Consider the following 12,039-nt stretch of genomic DNA (forward strand, 5'->3'; position numbering starts at 1 on the left):
AGCACTATTTTTGAACTTCCTTTTAAACTTTTTCTAAAAATTATCACAAAATCTTTCTACTAACTTTTGCTTTCTAAAACAATATCTAAAAAATTTCTTGTAAGCGCTTCTTTTAAACTGATCCCGCTAGCATACTGAAATGCCTTAAGCTCATGCTTGCATTTTCAGCCAAGTGCTTACAAACATTTCTTCACTTGAATTATATTTCAAGGCTCTAAATAATACTTAATATTTCCTATGCTCCCTAATTGAATTGGAATCCAATTTTGGCATCTCAAACTAAAATGCGACCCCTGCCAACTATAAATATTGAAAGTCACATACAAAACTTAATATTTTTTACACTTACCCTTGAGGGCTTACATACATAATTACAGCATTATAACCAATGGCAATGGGTAATATTTCTTCCCACCAAGTCTCGCTGAACGCCCCTAAACAATTGATTCGTAATATTGCTTTGCAATTTGTTTTGTTTTATTGTGGTTTATTGCTTCTTGTTGGCTCTTGTTAATAAATTATTATGGTTATTATATTCGCGCGCGCGCAAGCATTCTTGGTGGCGTCAAATTGTATAATTTTCTGAAGTGCTCTGCTCTGCTACTTTCGATTTCTTTTTAATATACTACACCCCAGTTGAATTTGTTTCCGCGCTCAATTTCACTTTTGGTTTTGATTGTTATTTTATGCTCCATTCATTTTGAATAATTCCACCCCAGTGATTACAGCGCCAACACCAACAGCAACCCAGTAATGTGAAAACCTTGAATGTTGAGGTTCTTGTGTTTGTGTGCGTGCGCCTGCACCTGCGAGTGTGTTGCTTACCACAGTGGCGTTCGAGTGTCGATTGTTGTCGTTTGCGTGCGCACTTATCCACATGCATACGCCTGTGTGTGTCTCTTTGTGTATATGTAGCGCTGGAAGGGATTGCTTACATTTCTGATGACTGCTTTTTCGTTGTTAATATTTTAGTCTTGGTTTCTGTTTTGTAATTATCAATAATTCACAGTAATTTTTTCGCGTTTCATTGGAAATTCCATACTGCACATTTTTTTTATTACTTTTGCAAATGGTACCAGCGATTTCTTGTGAGACAAGGAGATTGAAAAATGGGGCTGTGTGCCAAAGTTGTTCATGCATACTGGCATGTGGTTGGTAGTAGTTGTAAAAAATTGCATGTTTGTCTTACGAGCGCACTGATGCGTGCATTCGTTTACTTATTCAGTTATGCCTCTGCGGTGTGGAAATAAATTTTTGTTAATATACGTGCTGTGTTGGGCCAAACAAAAACAAAAACACATTTTCTAATACTTTTTTTTATTTACTCTTCATGCGGTGGCAAAGGCATTAATTTTTTTGGTGCTGCAATCGATATGTAACTATTTGAGTTTATTTTTTTTAAATAATTATATTGAAAATAAAATTACGAGAACTCAATGCTTGGAGAATCCATTAAAATAGTTTAAATTATATTAAATTAGACGCTTACACCCTTCTTGTGTGTTTGGCCAAGATCCTCCTTTGATTTGTGGTGTGCGTCTTATTGTCTTTTCGCAAATGGATGAATCTACAGTTTTATGCCGCCTCCAAACGGCAGTTGGCGCTGAAAATGTGCCCGGCAAACACTGTTTTCGCATTTTCACGAATGGCTCCAGGACCGATTGACTCTTTAGCTAGGATGGGTTCTGAGGCCAACTTCCTTGGCCCGGAGTCCGTTCTGCCACTCCCTTCTGTAGCCATCAAAGCCACAGCTAACAAACAGGTTACTTCAACCCACAAGCGAACTTGGCAGGGTGAAAGAGGCTGCAGATGGACAACTGTCGACCGACTGTCGCAGATCCTCCTGTCATTAAGCAAAAGAGCCTGTACGTAGCTGGTTAGACTGATGACGGGTCACTTTCTATAGGCGAAGCACATGGAAAAGGTAGGCATCGCAGACAGTGCACTTTGCCCAGCATGTGGAGAAGAGGATGAGATGGCGAACCATTTTTCTGTGCATCTGCCCGGCCTTCGCTCGAACCAGGCTTGAGGCCTTTGGCACTGTTGTGTTAAGAAGCGATAACCGTGGCCCCTTGGTACCACAAGATCTACTCAGATTTCTTCGGAGGTCGGGTAGATTTAAAGAAAGTTAAAAAGGGAACACAGGTGCAGTAAATGTAAACTTAATATTTTCTGAATGCTGTACTTGATAGTTGTCCCGACAAAAAAAATCACTTGATGTCTCATGCGGAGTGTTTCGAACCCAGGCATTACCGAATGTTAATCACATATCAGCCATTCGGCTACGGCGGTTTTAATAGGACTATGAATAAGTTCGTTACGGTTTTACAACAGATGGCGTAACTTGATTATTATTCCATCGATCCACATTTCCAAACATTCATTGGAGAGCTACTGTCGTAAGGCACAAACGTCAGTATAAGTTTTTTACTTGAAGCGTAAACAACAATATTTTTACCACACTTGAAAATGTCGAATTTCGTGCCAAATAATGTGTTTTTGCGGGGAATTCTTCTTCATTGTTTTAATATGAAGAAAAAAGCAGCCGAAAGTCATCGTATCTTGGTGGAAGTTTATGGTGAGCATGCTCTATCTGAGCGAACGTGCCAGAAGTGGTTTGCACGCTTTAAAAGTGGTGATTTTGGCTTGGAAGACGAAAAACGCGAGGGTGCGCCGCCAAAGTTCATGGATACCGAATTGGAGGAATTGCTCGATCAAGATCCGGCTCAAACGCAAGAAGAGGTTGCAAAAACTTTGGGAGTTGATCAATCAACCATTTCCAAACGTTTAAAAGCCATGGGAATGATCCGAAAGGTAGGCCATTGGGTGCCGTATGAATTGAAGCCAAGAGACGTTGAACGCCGTTTTATGGCATGCGAACAACTGCTTCAACGGCACAAAAGAAAGGGTTTTTTGCATCGAATTGTGACTGGCGATGAAAAGTGGGTCCATTACGACAATCCAAAACGTCGGGCAACGTATGGATACCCTGGCCATGCTTCAACATCGACGTCGGCGCAGAATATTCATGGCCTGAAGGTTATGCTGTGTATCTGGTGGGACCAGCTGGGTGTTGTGTATTATGAGCTACTGAAACCGAATGAAACGATTACGGGGGATGTCTACCGACGACAATTGATGCGTTTGAGCCGAGCACTGCGAGAAAAACGGCCGCAATACGCCGATAGACACGACAAAGTTATTTTGCAACATGACAATGCTCGGCCACATGTTGCACAAGTGGTCAAAACATACTTAGAAACGCTCAAATGGGATGTCCTACCCCACCCGCCGTATAGTCCAGACCTTGCGCCATCCGATTACTATCTCTTCCGATCGATGCAACATGGCCTGGCTGACCAGCACTTCCGTAATTACGATGAAGTCAAAAAATGGATCGATTCGTGGATTGCGGCAAAACCGACCGAATTTTTCACAAAGGGAATCCGTGAATTGCCAGAAAGATGGGAAAAAGTAGTAGTAAGCGATGGACAATATTTTGAATATTAAATTTGTAACCATTTTACGTCAATAAAGTTTCAAATTTCGAAAAAAAACCGCACGAACTTATTCATAGTCCTATTATATTATGAGACTTAAATCAAATTTGTGTATTTAACCGTTTTTTCAAGTAGTTCGCTGGTCTCCAAATTATATCAATTAAAAAAGAGATTTGTAAATAAAATTTTGTAAGCCCATGTACCAAGTAACTACTAAGCATCTAAGTCATCATATAAGCTAAGCGCTTATAATTAAAATTAAGTGCTTACTAAAAAAAAATAACTATTAAAAATTTTCTTTGAATAAAATAAGATATCTCGCAAATTACTGATATTTTCTTAATATCATGGGCGTAGATGCTTTGAATTGCCGCAATTTCAGTAATCCACAAACCTTAAGGAGATATATAAAACTTTTTTTCAGGAAAAAGGTGGTAATCCCTGTTTAGATTCTTCCAAAAATAGTTCCGCTTATAATAGTTACTTATTGCTTACAATTTTGAGCGCGTGCTTACAACATTGCTGTCATAGAATACATAAATTGCCCCACCGTTGCAAAGTCTATAACATATTTTTATTTCTAAATAAACTTAGGAAATTTATACTAATTTTTCTTTTATTTCTTTCTCTCACGCAGCAACTTTTCCGCTCACAGAATCCCGGACTCGCTGCCACAAATGCTGCGGCCGCCGCCGCTGCTGCAGCAGCTGCCACATCGGCTGCGCCACCTGGCGCTCCGAATGGCACAATGCAGCCACAACAGATGGCACAAATGGCCGCCTCACAGCAATTCTTGGCCGCACAACAGAATGCCGCATACGCAGCGCAACAGGCAGCACCCTACGTCATCAATCCAGGACAGGACGCAGCACCCTATATGGGTCTAATTGCAGCACAAATGCCACAGTATTATGGTGTGCAATGGGGCATGTACCCCAGCAATCTGATACCACAACAGGGCACACAACCGCGGCGGCCGTTGACGCCATCGCAGCAGGGCGCTGAGAATCAATCGTATCAGGTGAGTGACCAAGTGCTCAAATTGCATATGTATAGGCGCAAAAAAAAAACATAAAATTAATTAGGATAAAAATGTGCAGCGTAATTGTAAAATTGTATTTTTAAAGCTGTAATTTACGAACGCACTAATATATAAATTTGTGTAATTTTACAATGTACATTTGTTATTGTAAAGTCGCTTGTAAAGAATACGAGAAAACGGAAAATCATACCAAATTGCACATAATTATTTTGTAAAAAGAAAAAAGAAAAAAAAAAATCGAACGTACGTATTCATGTAAAATTTCACAAGAATCCAACCAATCAGCATTTACCAACACTAATGTTGTTATTTATTTATATGGTATATATTTTTTTTAACCAATGCTACTGCAAATAATACGAAAATAAATGCAAAACATTTTACGCAGCATTGCATAATAAATTTGTACATAATATGACTTTAATTTAACGAGTTTTTTCTTCTATTTTCTATAAACGCATAACCTTCATAAACAACAACAAAAACCAAACCAAACCAAATGAAAATAATTCTCTTCTAACCTTGTAAAAAATTATACCAAAAACAATTTGCATAACTCAATGAATGCACAACCAACCACCAAACCAATATCGTCTCATCAATGCCGCTTGTATAAAAACAAAAAACACAAAAAACAAAAACAAAAAAACAATTATGCAATTATTCATTCGTCTGTCTATATATGTCGGCCTTTCAATCAACGCGCGCACGCACAGGTCATACCGGCATTTTTCGATCAAAGCGGCTCACTGGTGATGGGACCACGCACAGGTACACCAATGCGCCTTGTAAGCCCAGCACCGGTGTTGGTACCGCCAGGAGCCACACGTGCTGGCCCACCGCCGCCACAGGGTCCACCACAACTATATCCGCCGCAGCCACAGACGGCTCAGCAGAATTTATACTCACAACAGAATGGTTCAAGTGTTGGAGGTAAGCGAAAATTTATGAAATTTCAACTAAACAACTCAAAATGCGTATCAATGAATATTCGCACAAATTTCTATTATTTTATTTGCATTCGAATTTGTATATAATGTATAGATAACTAATTAATATTAATGCTTTTTTAATATACATGAACATGTTATATAAGGGTATTTTTTTCTCATTCTTTTATTTTTAATATTTTATATTTTTTTATATTTTTTTATTTATCTATTTTTTTTTTATTTATTTATTTTTTTTTTAATTATTTTTTTTTTTTTTTTATTATTATATATCAAACCCCACAGCGTTGGCACTAAGGCGCAGAATATGTGTAAAAATTTCATTATCTGGCATGACATTTCTCAAATTCTAGACTAGAAACTCAGAAAGTCTTGAGGACACCACGCCATTCAATTTCCAAACTCGTAGCTGTATTTACCGCTCATTAGACGTTGGGCATACACGTGTCAAATGTGGGTTTACAATTTGACGCGCATTACAGAAGCTGTGGGGGCTTTTCACAGAACAAGACTGTTAAGCATTTTCTCTGTAGATGTCCGAGTTTGATAGCTAGACGATTAGGATCACTGGGTGTGCCTTTCTTCAACAACCGGGGCGTTGCTCCAACCTAAATACCATCAATAAAAAAAGAACCACAAATAATTGCTGTCAAAGATCTACATCACTCTTGAATCACCCTTTACTAATCAAGTGCGACAAAAAAATGTATACCAACCTTACCTATAAATTCTGTTTCAAAAAGTTCACTGCATAGCGGGTTAAAAATGGCATAGATTTAATTTCATTTTCTTTAAAAAGTCACTCTCTCGCTTTCTCCCTGTCCATCGAAATCGGTTCAACAGCTTCGTTCCTCAAGAAAAATATCTGCAGTTCGGACTTGGCTTAAAACTGTAGGTTCCACCATTTGTGGAACAACATTAAGACGCACGGCACAAAGAAGAGGAGGAGCTGGGCCAAACTCCCAGAAAGGATATAAGCGCCAACTGTGTGGGTGTATGAAAGAAGTAAAGGGAAGACCCTTATGTCAAAATCACTGACACGCACTTGAATTCTAGTTGGTTTACATACACATATGGCTATAGGCGCCCTAATTTTGAGTACTCAAATAAAATAATCCCAAAATTGAATTCATTTTCAACCAATCATTCATTCAATGACGTCACTCCAAAATTGAATTTTAATTTTAGGTCATAGAAAATTTTGTGTATTTGTCTGTAAATATTTAAAAACAAAATGCATTTATCATCCCATAACCTTAATGTAATATTAGTTATACGTAAGTGCTTTTGTAGTAAATATTTCATAACCCACATTTAATTTCATTTTTCATTTAGCCTCAATTACGGCCTATCAACCCAGCGCAATTTGAAAATTTGCCAGTCAAGTACTAAATAATTTATTTATGTCTTTGCCAGGTTATTATTGGTTTTATTTATAGTTAAAATTCTATATGACATTACTCTGTATGTCAAGTACAGCCTTTTCCAAAATATTTGAAAGTTTTAAGCAAAGCAAACCGACTAAATTGTCAGCTAATGCTAAATTTATTTCCATTAATTCACAGTAAATTTTGGCATAATTTAGAGAGGCAATTTGTTTTTGAATGCGTGTGTGTGTATGTATGTAACTCTATTTACCGACAAATGTTTACAGAGACAAAGAAAATAAATGCAATGCTAAACGAGTGAAAATAAGCTGTGACATGTGAGGTCTCTGTTAAGGGTATTAAACCTAAGAGCATTCATGCATTTTTCAGCGAAACAATGCTGCCTACTTTGAAGCATACACTGGGATGTACCTCTAACATAGAAAAAAAGTCTGAAGAAGAATATAATTAATATAAGAAAATTACAATTAAAAAATATGAAAAGTAACAAAAGAAAACACAATTCATTTCCATAAATTTTAGACAATTCTTTGCAAAAGAGACAAATAGATCAGATTCATTTTTTACAATTCATTCAGTCAGTCGCTTTTTTGTTTGAAAATCAGAAAATCACGCAAATCTTTCCAGGTATAGTTGCACTTGACTCCTCACACAAAATAATTTAAGCAGTCATTTCTTTTTGAGAAAAGCCTTCAGAATAGCTTTCAGCTTCATTCGTCACAAGCGGATATGCACTTTTTAAACGCCCGAGTATGCCCATCCAGTTCAATACGGTGTCCCTCCTCAGCAAAAAGAGTTTCTCTGTTATTATCCTGTAAATGAGAATGTTCGTTAATTAGGATCAATATCAGGGGCCGTATTCATATTATTTCGTTGCTCTGAAATAATAATTATGTGAGTTGATATTTTTTGATCCGAAGTAATCATAATTCTTTTGGTTTTAAGTTTTCTTTTATCGAAAAAAAATATAATAATTTGTTAGTCTTAGAATTTTTCTGAGAAAAAAAAAAATTAAAATAAAACAAAAAACAAAGAAGAATATTTTTAAGTTTTATTATTGGATCGTCAATAAAACTCATTTCCTAAACGTTATTTTTTCTCTCAGTAAAAAAATTAGGTTTTGAGTTTTAAGTTTTTTTTTGTCAGATCGGAAAACTGAGAACGCTACACTTCACCTAAACTCACCTTACTTCACTTCACTTTCAGAAAATATTATCGTGTCTCGAGTTATTAGGTGCGCAACTAAGTTCTCGCTGTGTTTGTTTTTGATGAAAATACAACTTTATTCTAAAAAATGGTTACAAGTGAATCATTGATATTGCCCATCGCTGGCTACTACTTTTTCCCATCTTTCTGGGGGATCTCGTATACCGTCGCGGTAAAACTGTTCATCTTTTGAGGCTATCCACGGATCAAGCCATTTTTTGATGTCTTAATATGAATGGAACTGCTGGTCAGCTAGACCATGTGCCATCGATCGGAACAGGTGATAATAGGACGGCGCAATATCTGAAGAATACGGCGGGTGGGGTAGAATTTCCCATCTCAATGTTTGCAGGTAGGTTTTAACGGGTTTGCTGTAGAATCACTTCTTCATTCCTCTCCTCGTATTGCAGCCGATTCTCGCGCAGTGCTCGGCTCAATCGCATCAATTGAAGTCGATACCGATCCCCAGCGATGGTTTTGCTTGGCTTTAACAGTTCATAATAAATAACACCAACTTGGTTCCACAAAATATTATATAATATATAGCATAACCTTCGCTGCGTGAATATTCAGCCGAGGCGACGACGTAGATGCATGACCGTGCAGTCCTCATGACTTTCTTTTCTTTGGATTGCTGTAAGGAATCCATTTTTCCATTTTTCATCACCCGTCACGATGAGATGAAGAAAATCTTTCCTCCCTTCCTTTTTTGACGCTGGAGCAGTTTTTCACAGGCGAAAAAAAGACGTTCAACATCCCTTGGTTTTAATTCAAGTCAAATCCCCTGTTTCTGAATCATTCCTGAAGCATGCAATCGCTTGGAAATGGATTGGCGGGTACCTTCTAATACTGAAGCAAGTTCTTCTTGCGTTTGACACGGATCCTCATTGAGCAATGCGTCTTCAAGGGTTTTGGTCTTCCTTCACGCGGACGGTCGTCAACATTAAAATCACCGTCCTTGAAGCGACGGAACCAATCTTGGCACGTTGTTTCACTTAAAGCAGCATATCCATAAACTTCTTGTAGCTCTCGATGCGCTTCAGCCACCGTTTTTTTCGAAAAGAGGAAAATCAACACTTCCCGCAAATGGCGATTATTCGACACAAAATCAAACATTTTCACAAAACCAAAACAAAATCACTAATGTGTCGAAGCAGTTTGTTTACCATATGTCTAAGCTTGGTTTATGACGTTTAGGTTATGTTAGAATCGACTAGCACACACTGCTGGCGGCATCTATTGACAAACAGCGAGAATTTAGTTGCGCACCTATGTATATTTCGAGGTCTAATATTAAACTCATTTTTCGAGTTGAACTCATGAGTTAAACTCATTTTTATTTAAAAAAGAGTTTTCGAGCTATACTATATTTTTATTTTATTTTATTTCTTGGGTCTATAAAAATTTAATTTTTGGAGCTTTATTTTTTCTCTCAGAAATAAAAATTTTAATATATTTTTTCTCAAACTCACATCAGTCCACTTTACCTTCAAGAAATATAACCGTGTATTTTTAGATGAAAAATAAAACTAATTTTTCCGGTGTTATTTTCTTGGATTATTTTCTGAGCTGATATTTTTTTCATTAGAAATTATTATTTTTGTTTTTAGTTTTAAATTTTGTATCTACAAAAAAAGAGTTTTTTGTTTGTATTTGGATTGCTAATAAAACTCATTTTTAGAAATTCAAGTTGGAACAGTTGGGCACAAAAAACAAATAATAATATAAAATAAATACACATAAAAAATAAATAAAAACAAATAAAATCAAATAAAACAAAAAATAAAAGCAAATAAAAACATATATATTAAAAAAATTAAAAAAAGAAATAGAAAAAATAAAAACAAATAAAAACAAATAAAAATAAATAAATAAAATAAAAACAAATAAAAAACATTAAAAAACAATTTCCATCTAAAATATTTACAAAATTTCGCGTATGTAAATAGTTTTATAGCTCATTGCATTTTAGTACAATAAAGTGCAAGTTGCGAGTGGCTTAAAAATCGCGTTGTTTTTTTTATTTTTTTTCGCTCCGACTTTGTCTATCGACAAGTCTTAAAATGGAAGTTAACCAAAATGAAAAGAAACCGCTCCTTCAATTATAGCGAGTAATATAACTGATTACATCTTTATTACTTGGTTTGGAGTAGTAATTTCACAACAATCTTGCACTCGCAGCACTACACTGCTTCTGTTTTGCACACCATTGCATGCATTTATGTTTACATTACAACCAAACTAATTTTGCTCACTCATAGACACACAGAACTTTCAGCTTCAGTTGTATAGTAATTTAATTCAAATCGCTTTCACTCTACTCTGTTGTCCGTCCACCCTTCCAATCCATCCAACCATTCACTAATCCATACCCAAATAGGTAACTCCCTTGCCGCTGGTATGCAGGTATTATTAGTAGTTTATGTTTTAAAATTAAAAATACATTACTATTGGTTATTGCATGCTTGCACGCAAACGTTGTAAAAGCAACAACAACGAATAGTTGCAATAATATGTACAAATACCGACAAACAAGTAGCAATAAGTAACTTTATGACCGATACCGTTAGCAATATAAATACGAACAAATATCTGCATATCCCATTAGGAAAGTTGTTCGCTCGAGCGCTCCAGAAAAAAGAAAATAAGTGAGTTGGTGGAAGGTGGTGAGGGTAAGAAAGGCGAAAGTTGCATTTTTGAAAGCGGACGACGAGTATCGTGCTTTTTATGTTCTAACAAAAAAAAACATTTACTTTAACGGCGATAATTATTTAATATTTCGGAATATTTGTTCTGTCTTCTGGCGAAATTCGTTTCAAATATTTGAAGCGGTTGTAGCGGCCTAGAATTTTTTTCCCCTTTTTTGTTTTTTTAGATAAGATATGAATTAAGAAATAATATAAAATAGGAAATAATATAAAATATATTTAAAATAATAAAAATATTTAAAACCCGCAAATGAGTCGGTCATGCGCGTAACCTATCGCCCCCCTCTATTCTGTGCTAAGGACTTCACTTGAGCTTTTAGCAACTGTTTCCTTTTACTAGCGGGCTACTTTGTTATACACACATACATACATGCACTTGGATATTTATATGATTCGAAGCTCAACTTTATTAAAACCAAATTTATGTTATTAGTCTGGTGGCGTGTGCATGTGTGTGTGCGTGCGTGTTATAAATCTGTACTAAATTTTCTGCATGTCGGAAAACTATAAACAGTTATGGAGGGTGGGTGTCCGGACTGTTATTCGTAGCTCGCCCGTCTAGTTGATTGACGAACTGATTGTATTCGTACATACATAGGTATGTAGTAGGCACGTACACTTGTGCTCACAATAATAGCAGCGAAGCTGCTTCAACAAAAGCCATACAAGTTGAATTTTCAATCTTTGTACAAAATTTAAAAACATTCAACAAAATTTTTAACTTAATCAGGATTTGAAGAAACTTTTTGTGTATACAGTTTTGTAGCTTATTGGATTTTGTAGAATAAATTTGTATTTTGTATAATAAAACTTAACCCTGAAGTAGTTAAAAAATCGCGTTGATTTTTGAAAGTATTTTTTCTGGCGGTTTTGTGCATTTTTTCGATATAAAAGAGGGGAAGGAAACGCATTACAACGTGAACGAAAACTGTATCAAAAATCAATGCGCGTTTTTAGCCATTTTCAGCTTCCACAATATTAAACTACTAAAATTAAATTGGCTGCAAAACTGCATACCCAGAAGTTTTCTAAAAATACTGACTAAAATGTTTAAAATTCAGATGAAATATTTTTTTCACAATTTTTTTTTAATTTTTACAAAGTTTTAAATTTACCTAGTTGTATGTGGTTTTTGTTGTAGTATTAAATATATTTTTGGAATATGACGCGCTGGTATTATTGTCAACACAAGTATAGATGTGTACATACAGCTGCGGTCAAAAAATAATAGTGTCTATAAGAAAA

The 12,039-nt window shown here is 35.9% G+C and overlaps 1 protein-coding gene across 1 annotated transcript in view; it reads left to right on the top strand.

Annotated features, from left to right (window-relative positions):
* The window catches only part of LOC128856666 (maternal protein pumilio), a 212,762-nt gene that overhangs the window by 164,584 nt on the left and 36,139 nt on the right, over positions 1-12,039 (top strand). The window contains exons 4-5 of the mRNA XM_054092012.1: positions 4,138-4,521; positions 5,259-5,475. Of these exons, the coding sequence (XP_053947987.1) occupies positions 4,138-4,521; positions 5,259-5,475 (601 nt within the window). The remainder of the gene's footprint in view (positions 1-4,137; positions 4,522-5,258; positions 5,476-12,039) is intronic.

The sequence above is a fragment of the Anastrepha ludens genome, chromosome 2 (assembly GCF_028408465.1).
Source record: "Anastrepha ludens isolate Willacy chromosome 2, idAnaLude1.1, whole genome shotgun sequence".
In the NCBI taxonomy this organism is placed as follows: Eukaryota; Metazoa; Arthropoda; class Insecta; order Diptera; family Tephritidae; genus Anastrepha; species Anastrepha ludens.